The 17500-nt window shown below is 42.5% G+C and overlaps 1 protein-coding gene across 5 annotated transcripts in view; it reads right to left on the minus strand.

Annotated features, from left to right (window-relative positions):
* magixa (MAGI family member, X-linked a) overlaps positions 1-17500 on the minus strand; it is a 137381-nt gene that overhangs the window by 2330 nt on the left and 117551 nt on the right. Inside the window, exon 17 of one of the 5 annotated variants that reach the window (XM_045696524.1) lies at positions 16276-16363. The exons of the other annotated variants lie outside the window; for them this stretch is intronic. Coding sequence (XP_045552480.1) covers positions 16276-16363 — 88 coding nt within the window. The remainder of the gene's footprint in view (positions 1-16275; positions 16364-17500) is intronic. 5 annotated transcript variants of the gene reach the window in all.

Consider the following 17500-nt stretch of genomic DNA (forward strand, 5'->3'; position numbering starts at 1 on the left):
CAGAGGTTAGTGGGAGCTAGAGGGAAAAACACAACATAGAAACAGTTTCCATGTGATGTCACAAACAGTGTTTGAAATAATGAAACAACTATTGACAGTGAGTTGGGATGAAAGGTAACACTTTACAATAAGGTTCCATTTGTAAAAAGGGTATATAACGGGTTTGTAATTACGTTATTAACAGTTATATAATGATTTGTAAATGCATTATAAACCATTAATAAATGGTTTATAACAAATTGGTCAAACCAGTGCAATAACCAGTCAGTGCTTGCCAAATAGTGAACTACCATTTACCTACATCTATTAACCTTACCAATGCTTGCGCAGTTTATTTTCTCACTTTTGGGTGTGATGCATTGTTGCTCTTGTCCCATGAACAGAAATGGTTGGTTTTCAGACAAACGGTCAACTCCCATGATGCATCTTAGCCCCACGTTTGAAACCTTGATGATGATGTTGTACTGCTACACTTATTTATTCCAGGAATGAAGGCCTCATTGGAAAGATCTCATTCCGTATTTATTGGTGTGGTTCACTGGTTTCAGAGAAATTCCTCCGGACTTTGTGAGCTCCATCTTAAAAATAAAGACAGCCTTTATGCTGCCACTGACTGACATGATGCTACAGTGTATTGGGAAGAATCAGGACGGACGTGGCTATGAGAAGTGTGTGTAACAGTGTAGTAACAGTGTTCCGTCCCTCTCTTCGCCCCAACCTGGGCTCGAACCAGGGACCCTCTGCACACATCAACAACTGACACCCCACGAAGCATCGTTACCCATCACGCCACAAAAGCCGCGGCTCTTGCAACGCAAGGGGAAACCCTACTTCAAGTCTCAGAGCGAGTGACGTCACTGATTGAAACGCTATTAGCGCGCACCACCGCTAACTAACTAGTCATTTCACATCGGTTACATGTGCGAAGGCCAGACAGAAGAGATTGGGTGAAAGAATTATTGTTCACAAGTTCAAAAAAAAAATGTTGACTGATGATTTAGCACGCTGCTCAGCTAGCTAGGTATCTAGTAGCCAGCTAATGTTTGCTAGCACGTCTGTCCTAACTAGCTAGCAGTAGGAAAAACCTAAAACATATATTTTTTTTTATATAAAAATTCTGCTAGATGATTAACCACGAGATAATCTTTGGCATGATATAGTTACCTGGCTAAATTAGATTACGTTTGCTGGCTAGTTAGCTTCGCTAGCTAGCTAGCAAATGTTAAGGCCTTGATAAACTGGCAGAGCAATGGAGAGGTGTATGAATCACTAGCAGGCCTGGGTAACTCCAGTCCTCTAGGGCCTGATTGGTATCACACATACCCCCCCACCCCAAGCAAACACAGCTGATTAATCAAATTGCATTTCTAAACTAAAGATCATGATTAGGTGATTTTTGGAGTCAGGTGTGTTAGCTGGGTGCTGGGGCAAAAACTGTGACACCAATCAGGCCCTTCGAGGACTGGAATTGCCCACCCCCCCCCGCATGACTAGAGCAACAATGAGCAATAATGAGCACATGGACATGAATAATAGATTTTATATTTTAACTTCGCCATTTATTTACTCATCTCCTACAGCTTATTGTTGACTGCCACGTCGGTGCTGGAATTTATTATCTAACAAACAAACCATAAAGAAGTGTAGCAGCTGTCCTGAGCAAACATTCAACCTAAAGCCTCGTTCACATTACCCATAAGCACTCCGTTACGTTGCGCCGGATGTCATGCATTTCAATGGGGACGTCCACAACACAGTGGAATCGCAACGCCCCCTTGCGGTTGAAGGCTCCGTTGTGAGACGGACACCGCATACTTCGAACAGGAAGTTACCAAACCACAGAAGAAGATGAAAATATGTGACGTCCGGTGATGGCTTTATGGGATAATTAGCAACTTGTAATCAATGACCCCTTCCTATAAGTGAGTACTATTTTAATAGTAATGTTCAATAATACACATTGGCTGCTAAGCCAATTATATTATACTTAACAAAAATTCAAACGCAACATGTAAAATGTTGGTCCCATGTTTCATGAACTGAAATTAAAGATCCCAGAAATGTTCCATACGCACAAAAAAGCTTATTTCTCTCAAATTTTGTGCACAAATTTGCTTACATCCCTGTTAGTGAGCATTTTATCCTTTGCCAAGATAATCCATCCACATGACAGGTGTGGCATACCAAGAAGCTGATTAAACAGCATGATCATTACACAGGTGCACCTTGTGCTGGGGACAATAAAAGGATCCTCTAAAATAGGCAGTTTTGTCACACAACACAATGTCACGGATGTGAGGGAGCGTGCAATTGGCATGCTGACTGCAGGAATGTCCACCAGAGCTGTTGCCAGATAATTGAAAAGTTCATTTCTCAACCATAAGCCGCCTCCAACACCGTTTTAAGAATTTGGCAGTACGTCTATCAAGGCCTCATAACCGCAGACCATGTGTAACCACACCAGCCCAGGACCCCCACATCTGGTTTCTTCACCTGCGGGATCGTATGAGACCAGCCACCCAGACAGCTGATGAAACTGTGGAGTATTTCTGTCTGTAATAAAGTACTTTTGTAGGAAAAACTAATTCCGATTGGCTGGGCCTGGCTTCCAAGTGGGTGGGCCTATACCCTCCCAGACCCACTCTTGGCTGCGCCCCTGCCCAGTCATGTGAAATTCATAAATTAGGGCCTAATGAATTTATTTCAAATGACTGATTTTCTTAAAAGAACTGTAACTTGTTGAAATAGTTGCATGTTGCATTGGTGGGAGTTTCGAGCTGTGCCTACCAAAAGGTTGCAAGTTCAAATCCCCGAGTTGACAAGGTACAAATCTGTCGTTCTGCCCCTGAACAAGGCAGTTAACCCACCGTTCCTAGGCCATCATTGAAAATAAGAATTTGTTCTTAACTGACTTGCCTAGTTAAATAAAGGTAAAATAAAAAAAATACAAATGGTGTGTGTCTTCACCACAGTAATGTATTTTAACAACAAATTCCAAATGCAAGCTTTATAAGTCAATTATCAATTTCAAGTAAGTTTTACATACCAAAAGACCAGTAGGCGTATACTAGTAATTGATTGACAGTTTACTGGTCTAATCAGAGGGCAGAGTGTGCGTTTCACTAGCCAATCTTTTGCAGTTTTTTTTGTTTTGTTTTGCAAGGGTGATGCTGCGGCTACTGTCTCTGGCTTCGTGTAGAGTAATCCACGTAGACCAGACCAACCGATCTTCAAGGCATTCCTAGTCGATCAGAGAAAAGCCAATAATAAAAGCTTGCCCTCCTCAACGGGTAAGCAAAGTGGTCCCATAGTCTGGCATGGTGGACACGTCATAATACCCATAAAACCTAGCGATGAAACCCGGCAATGGTTAGAAAAGTTTTTTCACCATTCCTTTTTTTGCGTCTGGGATTTCTGAACTATTTCATATTAAGGTCTGTGTTTGGTGTAGGCTTACCCTGGCGAGACATTTTGAAAGCTGTGTAATTCTCTCTCGGACAAAGTGATTTTTCTCAATATATTCACCTCAATTTACTGAAAAGAAATTCTAAATGTTAATTATCAGCAAAGACTACAACTTCCCGCAGGAAGCTCCTTCACGTCATCTCTAGTCGACACTGTCAGCTACCGTTCACCAGCACGATCAGATACCTTCTCCATGAACGTCCCCTTTCTCTGTTTTAGCTAGCCACTGACTACACATTAGCTAGCTAGTTAGCAGAGCAGTAGATAAAACATCATTTTGTTTCACTTAGCCTAAATAATTGTTTGTAAAGTATGTTGACTTTGGTATCTATTTCAAACCTTGTGGCATTTTTCAAGGACGAGCATAAGAGCATTAAAAGGGCAGAAGACCACTAGAAGTCTGGCCAGGTGGAGAAGACCACTAGAAGTCTGGCCAGGTGGAGAAGACCACTAGAAGTCTGGCCAGGTGGAGAAGACCACTAGAAGTCTGGCCAGGTAGAGAAGACCACCTGAAGTCTGGCCAGGTAGAGAAGACCACTAGAAGTCTGGCCAGGTAGAGAAGACCACTAGAAGTCTGTCCAGGTAGAGAAGACCACTAGAAGTCTGGCCAGGTGGAGAAGACCACTAGAAGTCTGGCCAGGTGGAGAAGACCACTAGAAGTCTGGCCAGGTGGGGAAGACCACCTGAGGTCTGGCCAGGTGGAGAAGACCACCTGAAGTCTGGCCAGGTAGAGAAGACCACCTGAAGTCTGGCCAGGTAGAGAAGACCACTATAAGTCTGGCCAGGTAGAGAAGACCACCTGAAGTCTGGCCAGGTAGAGAAGACCACCTGAAGTCTGGCCAGGTGGAGAAGACCACCTGAAGTCTGGCCAGGTGGAGACCACTAGAAGTCTGGCCAGGTAGAGAAGACCACTAGAAGTCTGGCCAGGTAGAGAAGACCGCCTGAAGTCTGGCCAGGTGGAGAAGACCACTAGAAGTCTGGCCAGGTTGAGAAGACCACTAGAAGTCTGGCCAGGTAGAGAAGACCACCTGAAGTCTGGCCAGGTAGAGAAGACCACTAGAAGTCTGGCCAGGTGGGGAAGACCACCTGAGGTCTGGCCAGGCAGAGAAGACCACCTGAAGTCTGGCCAGGTAGAGAAGACCACTAGAAGTCTGGCCAGGTAGAGAAGACCACTAGAAGTCTGGCCAGGTAGAGAAGACCACTAGAAGTCTGGCCAGGTAGAGAAGACCACCTGAAGTCTGGCCAGGTAGGGAAGACCACCTGAAGTCTGGCCAGGTAGGGAAGACCACCTGAAGTCTGGCCAGGTAGAGAAGACCACTAGAAGTCTGGCCAGGTAGAGAAGACCACTAGAAGTCTGGCCAGGTAGAGAAGACCACTAGAAGTCTGGCCAGGTAGAGAAGACCACCTGAAGTCTGGCCAGGTAGGGAAGACCACCTGAAGTCTGGCCAGGTAGAGAAGTGCAGCTATAGTGAGGGGCAACGTACCGGTTTGGTCTGTGCCAGCATGAGGGATAAAGTTTTTTTATTTTACCTTTATTTAACTAGGCAAGTCAGTTAAGAACAAATTCTAATTTTCAATGATGGCCTAGGAACAGTGGTTTAACTCCCTTTCAGGGGCAGAATGACAGATTTGTACCTTGTCAGCTCGGGGATTCAAACTTGCAAGCTTTCGGTTACTAGTCCAACGCTCTAACCACTAGGTTACCCTGCCCTGCAGCCTGCCTGTAGCTATTAAGTTAAGTTTGAGCATCTTAACAATACAATGTGTTCTATACAGCTGTCAACATTCTACAAGGAAAGAGTCACTTAATCAATTCTAGAATCATTAACCAGGTTACCCTGGATACCAGACTTCGATGAGTGATAACTCAGTTCTAGAATGTTGTCATTGATGAGAATGAATGTAAAAATCTATTGACATTCAGAATGTACTTAGTTTAGACATACAGCCTGTATTGTAGTTTCATAACCAGAGACAAATCTTGAGAGGCACAGTGTTAATTTATTTAGAGTGGTACATGGATTCACACAGTCTTGATCCAGAGGATCCTTCCCACTAAAATGATTGATACATTATCAATGAAAGTTGATGGAAAATCTTCACTTGTCCTCATGTGAAAATTACAGTTCATTAAATATTCTCCAGCTGTAATTTCATAAATTAAATCAAACTATTTATATAGCACATTTCTTACAGCTAATGCATTTCCAGGTTCAAAGTCATGTGTCACTTAACGGCCTTCCTGTTGACAGGTCTCTATAGGTGACCACTTCCTGTTGGCAGGTCTCTACAGGTGACCACTTCCTGTTGGCAGGTCTCTACAGGTGACCACTTCCTGTTGGCAGGTCTCTATAGGTGACCAGGGGATTCTCTCTACAACATGGAAATGCCCCCATGGAGCTCATCAGTGTAGCCATGCAGCCATATTTTGCCAGTTCACAATATTGGCCGTACGGATGTGGAATGCAGAGTGGAGGAAGCCAGCCATTACCAAACCAAGTGGAGGATCTTTACCTGGCTGAAGACTACAACCCTCTGTCCCGTGAGCCAACAGAGGATGATCCTGGTTAAGGAACTGTCTCCAGGGGCAGGTTCAGTGGAATGAGCCAGAACAACCGCTACCCTCTCTGGGGCATGCAGGCCTCCTGGCTGGCATGACCCTGTCGGTGGAGCAGCAGGAGGCTATATACGGGCAGGCAACAGTTGGACAGCGCACTAACCCCAACTGGCACACCATGAGGAGAGGGAAGGTTGACGGTCAGGAATTATGGAGCAGTGTTTAGGGCCAAGTGTGTTACTCCGTCGTTGCTGAAAAAAAGGGGGGTCCTCAGATCACAGTCGTTGGATGGGGTGTTGTCTGTAAAATGAGGCACAGATAACGAAGAGGCAAGGGCATCAAGGCATTCAAAATGGCTACAGGGATGGATGTGCAGGAGTCAGGGTTTTGGGTCAAGAGATCTGGGAAACCTTGGTGCCTCACCATGAGATGGTCTGGTGGGCACCACAGTAGTGATGGTGGTGTCTCTATGGTCTAAAGGGACCTTACCATTGACTATAGTAATATGGTAAAATAGACTGGTTTTTGGTCTATCTGCACATCTAAAATCCTACTATGTGGATGGGACATTTCTAATAGCATGAAGGAATTATCTGGAACGCTCAACTATATGATCATGGCAGTCTAGGGTACTATTTGCCCGAAGAGGTGAAGTATTGTGATGAGCTATAAAACTGTACTTCTGATTCTAATTCTCAAAAGGAAAGTTAAAACCCCTCAGTTGTGAGGTCACTGAGGAGGACCAACAGTGATAGGGGGATTGTCTGAAAGGGACTGACATGCAGGATTTTGGGCAATGGCCTGCAGAACACGATTTCTATATTCAGGTCCTAAACACATTATCTACTAGCGCAGTTTGAAAAGTAATAGCCTCGGGTTAGCTTAGCCCATTCTGAAAAGTACTAGCCTCGGGTTAGCTTAGCCCAGTCTGAAAAGTACTAGCCTCGAGCTAGTTTAGCCCAGTCTGAAAAGTACTAGCCTCAGGTTAGCTTAGCCCAGTCTGAAAAGTACTAGCCTCGAGCTAGTTTAGCCCAGTCTGAAAAGTACTAGCCTCGGGTTAGCTTAGCCCAGTCTGAAATGTACTAGCCTCGGGTTAGCTTAGCCCATTTTGAAAAGTACTAGCCTCGGGTTAGCTTAGCCCAGTCTGAAAAGTACTTGACTCGAGCGAGCTTAGCCCAGTCTGAAAAGTACTAGCCTCGGGCTAGCTTAGCCCAGTCTGAAAAGTACTAGCCAGTCTTAAGTCAAAGTCGAGTCCGGAGTTTTGAGGCTCCAAGTCAAGTCACAAGTTATTTTATTTTCTATCAAGTAGAGTCTCAGGTCATTAAATTTGTGACTCGAGTCAGACTTGAGTCCAAGTCATGTGACTCGAGTCCACAACTCTGATGTTTTACTTCACAATTCTAAGCTAGGAAGTGTAAGTGTTATTCAAACTAGCCAGCTAGTTAAACACACAAAAAAACTGATCTAAATCGAAAAACGAAATGTAAAATCTACATCGTTTGCGAGCTAGCGGATTAGCCTGTTTGTCCCACTGCACGCCACCGTGGATATATTCAGCAGTTAGACATGACAAACTGAACACAGTATCTATTAATGTATCATTATATCATCTTGGAGCAACATATGAGACGTGAATGACCAACATCTCACTCCAACATGGGAGTTGATTTTCTCTCGCTTCGGCACAAATACGGTCGCCATGTTTTTCCAAAGTATCACATGACCAATATATGTGCTTTGATTAGAGGATTCTTACAAATTGCCCATTAGCCAATCAAGATTCGCCAGATAATAAAAAGTTTATAATTTTCAATGTAAAATAGTCACAGAAACCATTGCTGGCAATATTGCCTCTCAAAATTGCCAGTGTATTAAGGCCTTAACTTACTATCTAGCTACCTTGTTAATTAGCTAATGTACTAGCAACAATTTTGATAACTAGCTAACCCCTTTCATCTGTGGTAGCTGAATATTAGTGTTAGCAAGTAATGTTAAACACTAGTTAGCTATTATTATTATTATTATTATTAGCTAGCAGTGGATAACCAGGGCCGGATTAACAAATCATAGGCCCAGGGTCTTTGTTATCATCGTGACAATAGCCTATCTAAAAATGTGTTACTAAAACAGTGCCGCTGTTAGCTACAAATTGGCAGTTGTTGGGAAAATATGTTTTTCTATTGGTTCAACAGACAGATTAGTCTTCTCTTTTCAGCAGTAGACAATTGCTTTCCAAAATTGTACGTTTTTTTTTCTGCGATTGTATTTTGGAAATCTGCAAAAAGGCAAACCGATAGCCGCAATCAACCATAGAAATATAATCAATAGACGGCAGTTCCCATTCAAGTCAGGTCTGGCATCCATTGCTAGTGTACCCATGAGTTTACCAGTCAAATGTCCAGGGAAAAAGGTTAAAAAACAACAACTATGGATTATGTCTATGGCCACAAAACAGATTAGCTAGCAGTGGATAATGCTGCCCAAACTACAGCGGCTGTAGGCATGCCGGTAACTGACAAAATAAAGGAAACACTTAAGTAATCAAAGGATACAAAGTATATGTTATGGCATGGCATTTGTCTGGCGTGGTTTAGGTCCACTTGTATAATCTATACAAAGGCGCATTGAAGCTGTTCTGGCAGCTCGTGGTGGCCCAACACCCTTTAAGACACTTTATGTTGGCGCTTCTTTGATTTTGGAAGTGCCAACTGAACTTTTGATCCTCTGTGGCTACATTATGCTCTCTGGTGTATTTTGAACATTGATATCGGGCTCCTGTGGTTGGATAAAAAAGAATAATACAATACAATACAAATTTAAAAAAAAAAATAATACAAATATTGCCTCTTGTGCCCCCTACTGGCTTGGGCCCTGCCTCACACATTTGACCAGTCACATTTATTTATCATGCAGTTTATTTTTTTATATATTTTATTATTCAGTAACTCAATCAAGGCAGGGCCCCTCAGTTATCCACGTGGGCCCCTACCTCCTCTAGTCCCCCCTTCTGACGATTAGCAGAGCAGCAGTAGACGAGCAGCAGACTGTCTATACTCACTGAGATCAGGCTCTTTAATCCTCTTGTGGTTGGTGGTTGCAGTAAAAAAAATATATATATATATATATATATTTATCACTACATATATACTACAGTATATACAGTGCATTCGGAAAGTATTCAGCCCCCTTGACTTTTTTCCACATTTTGTTACGTTACAACCTTATTCTAAAATTGATTAAATTATTTTTGTTCCTCTTCGATCTACACACAATACCCCATAATGACAAAGCAAAAACAGTTTTTTAGACATTTTAGCAAATGTATTAAAAATGAAAACAGAAATACCTTATATACATAAGTATTCAGACCCTTTGCTATGAGACTCGAAATTGAGCTCAGGTGCATCCTGTTTCCATTGATCATCCTTGAGATGTTTCTAAAACTTGATTGGAGTCCACCTTGTGGTAAATTCAATTGATTGGACATGAAAGGCACACACCTGTCTATATAATGTCCCACAGTTGACAGTGCATGTCAGAGCAAGAACCAAGCCATGAGGTTGAAGGAATTGTCTGTAGAGCTCCGAGACAGAATTGTCTCGAGGCACAGATCTGGGGAAGGGTACCAAAACATTTCTCCAGCATTGAAGGTCCCCAAGAACAGAGTGGCCTCCATCATTCTTAAATGGAAGAAGTTTGGAACCACCAAGACTCTTCCTAGAGCTGGCCGCCCAGACTGCCCGGACAAACTGAGCAATCTGGGGAGAAGAGCCTTGGTCAGGGATGTGACCAAGAAACTGATGTTCGAAGGTGCTTAAACAAGTACTGAGTAAAGGGTCTGAATACTTATGTAAATGCAATATTTCAGTTTCATACATTTTCAAAAATGTATAAAAACCTGTTTTTGCTTTGTCATTATGGGGTATTGTGTGTAGATTTATGAGGGGGAAAAACTATTTAATCCAATTTAGAATAAGGCTGTAACGTAACAAAATGTTGAAAAAGTAAAGGGTTCTGAATACTTTCCGAATGCACTGTATTTCTTTCATCTTTATTATTTATTTTTGCGGTATGCGCTAGAAACACTATGTTTATTTAGGTATGATCTAGAAACACTAGGTATGTATATATATGAGCTAGAAACAAGTACAGTACCAGTCAAAAGTTTGGACACACCTAGCCATTCAATGGTTTTTCTTTATTTTTACTGTTTTCTACATTGTATAATGATAGTGAAGACATCAAAACTATAAAATAACACATATGCAATCATGTAGTAACCAAAAGAGTGTTAAACAAATCAAAATATATTTTATATTTGAGATTCTTCAAAGTAGCCACGCTTTGCCTTGATGACAGCTTTGCATTCTCTCAACCAGCTTCACCTGGAATGCTTTTCCAACAGTCTTGTAAGTTCCCACATATGCTGAGCACTTGTTGGTTGCTTTTCCTTCACTCTGCGGTCCAACTCATCCCAAACCATCTCAATTGGGTTGAGGTTGGGTGATTTTTTTGGTGACTTTAACATTCACATGGAAAAGTCCACAGACCCACTCCAAAAGGCTTTCGGAGCCATCATCCACTCAGTGGGTTTTGTCCAACATGTCTTTGGACCTACTCACTGCCACAGTTATATTCTGGACCTAGTTTTGTCCCATGGAATAAATGTTGTAGATCTTAATGTTTTTCCTCATAATCCTGGATTATCGGACCACCATTTTATTGCGTTTGCAATCGCAACAAATAATCTGCTCAGACCCCAACCAAGGAGCATTAAAAGTCGTGCTATAAATTCTCAGACAACCCAAAGATTCCTTGATGCCCTTCCAGACTCCCTCTGCCTACCCAAGGACGTCAGAGGACAAAAATCAGTTAACCACCTAATCGAGGAACTCAATTTAACCTTGCGCAATACCCTAGATGCAGTTGCACCCCTAAAAATTTAAAACATCTGTCATAAGAAACTAGCTCCCTGGTATACAGAAAATACACGAGCTCTGAAGCAAGCTTCCAGAAAATTGGAACGGAAATGGCGCCACACCAAACTGGAAGTCTTCCGACTAGCTTGGACAGACAGTACCGTGCAGTATCGAAGAGCCCTCACTGCTGCTCGATCATCCTATTTTTCCAACTTAATTGAGGAAAATAAGAACAATCCGAAATTTCTTTTTGATACTGTCGCAAAGCTAACTAAAAAGCAGCCTTCGCAAATGGAGGATGGCTTTCACTTCAGCAGTACTAAATTTATGAACTTCTTTGAGGAAAAGATCATGATCATTAGAAAGCAAATTACGGACTCCTGTTTAAATCTGGGTATTCCTCCAAAGCTCCATTGTCCTGAGTCTACACAACTCTGCCAGGACCTAGGATCAAGGGAGATACTAAAGTGTTTTAGTACTATATCTCTTGACACAATGATGAAAATAATCATGACCTCCAAACCCTCAAGCTGCATACTGGACCCTATTCCAACTAAACTACTGAAAGAGCTGCTTCCTGTGCTTGGCCCTCCTATGTTGAACATAATAAACGGCTCTCTATCCACCGGATGTGTACCAAGCCCACTAAAAGTGGCAGTAATAAAGCCTCTCTTGAAAAAGCCGAATCTTGACCCAGAAATTATAAAAAACTATCGGCCTATATCGAATCTTCCATTCCTCTCAAAAATTTTAGAAAAAGCTGTTGCACAGCAACTCACTGCCTTCCTGAAGACAAACAATGTATACGAAACGCTTCAGTCTGGTTTTAGACCCCATCATAGCACTGAGACTGCACTTGTGAAGGTGGTAAATTACCTTTTAATGACGTCAGACCGAGGCTCTGCATCTGTCCTCGTGCTCCTAGATCTTAGTGCCGCTTTTGATACCATCGATCACCACATTCTTTTGGAGAGATTGGAAACCCAAATTGGTCTACATGGACAAGTTCTGGCCTGGTTTAGATCTTATCTGTCGGAAAGATATCAGTTTGTCTCTGTGAATGGTTTGTCCTCTGACAAATCAATTGTAAATTTCGGTGTTCCTCAAGGTTCCGTTTTAGGACCACTATTGTTTTCACTATATATTTTACCTCTTGGGGATGTCATTCGAAAACATAATGTTAAATTTCACTGCTATGCGGACGACACACAGCTGTACATTTCAATGAAACATGGTGAAGCCCCAAAATTGCCCTCGCTAGAAGCCTGTGTTTCAGACATAAAGAAGTGGATGGCTGCAAACTTTCTACTTTTAAACTCGGACAAAACTTGTTTTAGGTCCCAAGAAACAAAGAGATCTTCTGTTGAATCTGACAATTAATCTGGATGGTTGTACAGTCGTCTCAAATAAAACTGTGAAGGACCTCGGCGTTACTCTGGACCCTGATCTCTCTTTTGAAGAACATATCAAGACTGTTTCAAGGACAGCTTTTTTCCATCTACGTAACATTGCAAAAATCAGAAACTTTCTGTCCAAAAATGACGCAGAAAAATTAATCCATGCTTTTGTTACTTCTAGGCTGGACTACTGCAATGCTCTACTTTCCGGCTACCCGGATAAAGCACTAAACAAACTTCAGTTAGTGCTAAATACGGCTGCTAGAATCCTGACTAGAACCAAAAAATTTGATCATATTACTCCAGTGCTAGCCTCCCTACACTGGCTTCCTGTTAAGGCAAGGGCTGATTTCAAGGTTTTACTGCTAACCTACAAAGCATTACATGGGCTTGCTCCTACCTATCTTTCCGATTTGGTCCTGCCGTACATACCTACACGTACGCTACGGTCACAAGACGCAGGCCTCCTAATTGTCCCTAGAATTTCTAAGCAAACGGATGGAGGTAGGGCTTTCTCCTATAGAGCTCCATTTTTATGGAATGGTCTGCCTACCAATGTGAGAGACGCAGACTCAGTCTCAACCTTTAAGTCTTTACTGAAGACTTATCTCTTCAGTAGGTCCTATGATTAAGTATAGTCTGGCCCAGGAGTGTGAAGGTGAACGGAAAGGCTGGAGCAACGAACCGCCCTTGCTGTCTCTGCCTTGCCGGTTCCCCTCTTTCCACTGGGATTCTCTGCCTCTAACCCTATTACAGGGGCTGAGTCACTGGCTTACTGGTGTTCTTCCATGCCGTCCATGGGAGGGGTGCGTCACTTGAGTGGGTTGAGTCACTGACGTGGTCTTCCTGTCTGGGTTGGCGCCCCCCCTTGGGTTGTGCCATGGCGGAGATCGTTGTGGGCTATACTCGGCCTTGTCTTAGGACGGTAAGTTGGTGGTTGGAGACATCCCTCTAGTGGTGTGGGGGCTGTGCTTTGGCAAAGTGGGTGGGGTTATATCCTGCCTGTTTGGCCCTGTCCGGGGTATCATCGGATGGGGCCACAGTGTCTTCTGATCCCTCCTGTCTCAGCCTCCAGTATTTATGCTGCAGTAGTTTATGTGTCGGGGGCTAGGGTCAGTCTGTTACATCTGGAGTATTTCTCTTGTCTTATCCGGTGTCCTGTGTGAATTTAAATATGCTCTCTCTAATTCTCTCTTTCTGTCTTTCTCTCGGAGGACCTGAGCCCTAGGACCATGCCTCAGGACTACCTGGTATGATGACTCCTTGCTGTCCCCAGTCCACCTGGCCGTGCTGCTGCTCCAGTTTCAACTGTTCTGCCTGCGGCTATGGAACCCTGACCTGTTCACCGGACGTGCTTGTTGCACCCTCGACAACTACTATGATTATTATTATTTGACCATGCTGGTCATTTATGAACATTTTAACATCTTGACCATGTTCTGTTATAATATCCACCCTGCACAGCCAGAAGAGGACTGGCCACTCCTCATAGCCTGGTTCCTCTCTAGGTTTCTTCCTAGGTTTTTGGCCTTTCTAGGGAGTTTTTCCTAGGGAGTTTTTCCTAGCCACCGTGCTTCTTTCACATGCATTGCTTGCTGTTTGGGGTTTTAGGCTGGGTTTCTGTACAGCACTTTGAGATATCAGCTGATGTACGAAGGGCTATATAAATAAATTTGATTTGATTTGATTGTGGAGGCCAGGTCATCTGATGCAGCACTCCATCACTCTCCTTCTTGGTCAAATAGCCCTTACACAGCCTGGAGGTGTGTTGGGTCATTGTCCTATTGAAAAACAAATGATAGTCCCACTAAGAGCAAACCAGATGGGATGGCATATCGCTACAGAATGCAGCCATGCTGGTTAAGTATGCCTTGAACTCCAAATAAATCACTGGCAGTGTCACCAGCAAAGCACCCCCCACACCATCACACCTCCCCCTCCATGCTTCACGGTGGGAACCACACATGCGGAGATCATCCGTTCACCTACAGTGAATCTCACAAAGACACAGCGGTTGGAACCAAAAATCTCAAATCTCAAAAAGGACAGATTTCCACCGGTCTAATGTCCATTTCTCGTGTTTCTTGGACCAAGCAAGTCTCTTCTTATTGGTGTCCTTTAGTAGTGGTTTCTTAGCAGCAATTCGACCATGAAGGCCTGATTCACGGAGTCTCGTCTAAACAGATGATGTTGAGATGTGTCTGTTACTTGAACTCTGTGAAACATTTATTTGGTGCAGTTAACTCTAATGAACTTATCCTCTGCAGCAGAGGTAACTCTGGGTCTTCCTTTCCTGTGGCGGTTCTCATGAGAGCCAGTTTCATCATACCGCTTGATGGTTTTTGCGACTGCACTTGAAGAAACTTTCAAAGTTCTTGAAATGTTCCGTATTGACTGACCTTCATGTCTTTAAAGTAATAATGGACTGTCGTTTCTCTTTGCTTATTTGAGCTGTTCTTGGCATAATATGGACTTGGTCTTTAACCAAATAGGGCTATCTTCTGTATACCACCCCTACCTTGTCACAACACAACTGATTGGCTCAAATGCATTAAGAAGGAAAGAAATTCCACAAATACATTTTTAATAAGGAACACCTGTTAATTGAAATGCATTCCAGGTGACTACCTCATGAAGCTGGTTGATAGAATGCCAAGAGTGTGCTAAGCTGTCATCAAGCTAAGGGTAGCTACTTTGAATAATCTCAAATATAAAATATATTTTGATTTGTTTAACACTTTTTTGGTTACTACATGATTCCATATGTGTTATTTCATAGTGTTGATGTCTTCACTATTATTCTACAATGTAGAAAATAGTAAAAATAAAGAAAAACCCTTGAATGACTCGGTGTGTCCAAACTCTTTGACTGTTCCTGTATGTTAATTTCATTTTAATCTCTTTGTTTCAACAAGCCTAAGGTAAATCACTCACTGAGATAAACATGGCTGATGTTTGTACTGAAATAGCTACATTCATAAGGACAGATGCAGGCTGAACAAGAAGGCCTGTTATTGAATTATATTTATAATTATATTTATAATTATAGCTGCAGGCTTTAAGAATTAAAATGGCACTTTTTACTGTTGGATTACAGGAGTGACACATAAATAACTCTGTTCCGTAGCTACGACTCACTGCTTGTAATTCAACTGCAAGAGCAAATACACCGGGAGATATGAGAAACCTCTTGTTCACGTAACTCAGGGCAACAAGGACATGTGGTCCCAACTGTGTGGCTCAGTTGGTAAGAGGGTGGCACTAGCAAAGCCAAGGTTGGGGGTTTAATTCCCAGCAGGGATCAGGTATGCATACTAGAATGGATAAAAGGGTCTGTAAATGGCATATGTCAATGTGAAGACCTCTAGAACACAAAGGGGTGTAGAAATAAGATTTCTAGAACACAAAGGGATGTAGAAATAAGAGTTCTAGAACACAAGGGGATATAGAAATAAGAGTTCTAGAACACAAAGGGATGTAGAAATAAGAGTTCTAGAACACAAAGGGATGTAGAAATAAGAGTTCTAGAACACAAAGGGATGTAGAAATAAGAGTTCTAGAACACAAAGGGATGTAGAAATAAGAGTTCTAGAACACAAGGGGATATAGAAATAAGAGTTCTAGAACACAAAGGGATGTAGAAATAAGAGTTCTAGAACACAAAGGGATGTAGAAATAAGAGTTCTAGAACACAAAGGGGTGTAGAGATAAGAGTTCTAGAACACAAAGGGATGTAGAAATAAGAGTTCTAGAACACAAAGGGATGTAGAAATAAGAGTTCTTGAACACAAAGGGATGTAGAAATAAGAGTTCTAGAACACAAAGGGATGTAGAAATAAGAGTTCTAGAACACAAGGGGATGGAGGGATGAAGAGAACCAAAGGAACGAAGAGAATAAACCAAAGAGAATGAAAGACTAACAGGAAGAGATACCAACCGCGTATTCTCAGTTCTGCCGATGACATAGAAACAAGGCTCTCCCTGCTTAGAGTTGGTCATACACAGAGACAGGCTGGAGAGCTCCACTGAGAGGGAGGAGGAGGAGGAGGAGGAGAGGGAAGGAGGGATGGAGAGGGAGGAGGAAAGAGAAGGAAAAGTAGATGGAGAGAAGGAAAAAGAGAGAAAGGTAGAGAAAAATAGAAGGAAAGAGACAGCAAAAGGAAAGACCGCAAGTTGGGTCAGGAGAAAGACAAATAGAGAAAGAAGAAAACCAAAGTGTTCAAAGTCAAGACAGGAAGTAAGACTCTTAGCAGCGAGAAAGAAGACACCGGTTAGAGGAAATAAATGAAAGAAGTGACCCTTTTGAATAGGTCAATAAAGCCTTGTTCACACTTTAGGCCTTAATGCTCAAATCCGTTTTGGAATACTGACTGTCCAAACAGTCAACAAGTGACCAAATCAGATTTGTGTGTGTTCATTTTGCATGGCCCGGTGCCCCGGGTGGGTGGAGGCCTATGGAATGGTCTAAAATGAGCAAAGTCCGCTCACCCGGTGCACCGGGCCATGCAAAACAAACTCCACCACTCAGAAGTTACGGTATGTAGAAAGCTAAGGTGATAACAATGTCTGCCATGGACATTTCCGAGTTGCTTTGGAATGTTCAAAATCAAACATGATTCAACGTTCAAAACAAGTCCTTTTTTGGCTAGTCACAGTAGTCATCTAGCTAGCTAGGTAGCTGTTTACCTTTTCTAGCACGTTCCCTAATTTGTTTGTAAACAATCGACAAGCTAGTTAGTTACCACATGTTCTTGTGAAATTGTCAACAGACTAGTTAGCAAGCAACATGATGTGCCGAATAACAGCCTAAAAACCACTTGAGGTGAAATAAATCCGATTTGACCGTTCAGTCGCAAAGCCGAGGAATCAGATTTGTATCTGACTTCAAGCCACCTACGAAGGTGGTTTGAAATGTGGCTTGAAATATCTGATTCTATGTGCTTTTTGGCTGTTTAGACTGCAGGAAAAATAACAGATTGTAATCGGATATGCAAAATGCACATAGAATCAGATATTTCAAGCAACATATCAAACCACCTTCTGATTCTTGGCCTTGCGACTTGTCTGAACGGTCAAATCGGATTTATTTGACCTCAGGTGGTTTTTAGGCTGTTATTTGGCACATCATGTTGCTTGCTAGCTAGCTTCAAACTGCCCATGTG

Source organism: Salmo salar, chromosome ssa15 (assembly GCF_905237065.1).
Source record: "Salmo salar chromosome ssa15, Ssal_v3.1, whole genome shotgun sequence".
NCBI classification, from domain to species: Eukaryota; Metazoa; Chordata; class Actinopteri; order Salmoniformes; family Salmonidae; genus Salmo; species Salmo salar.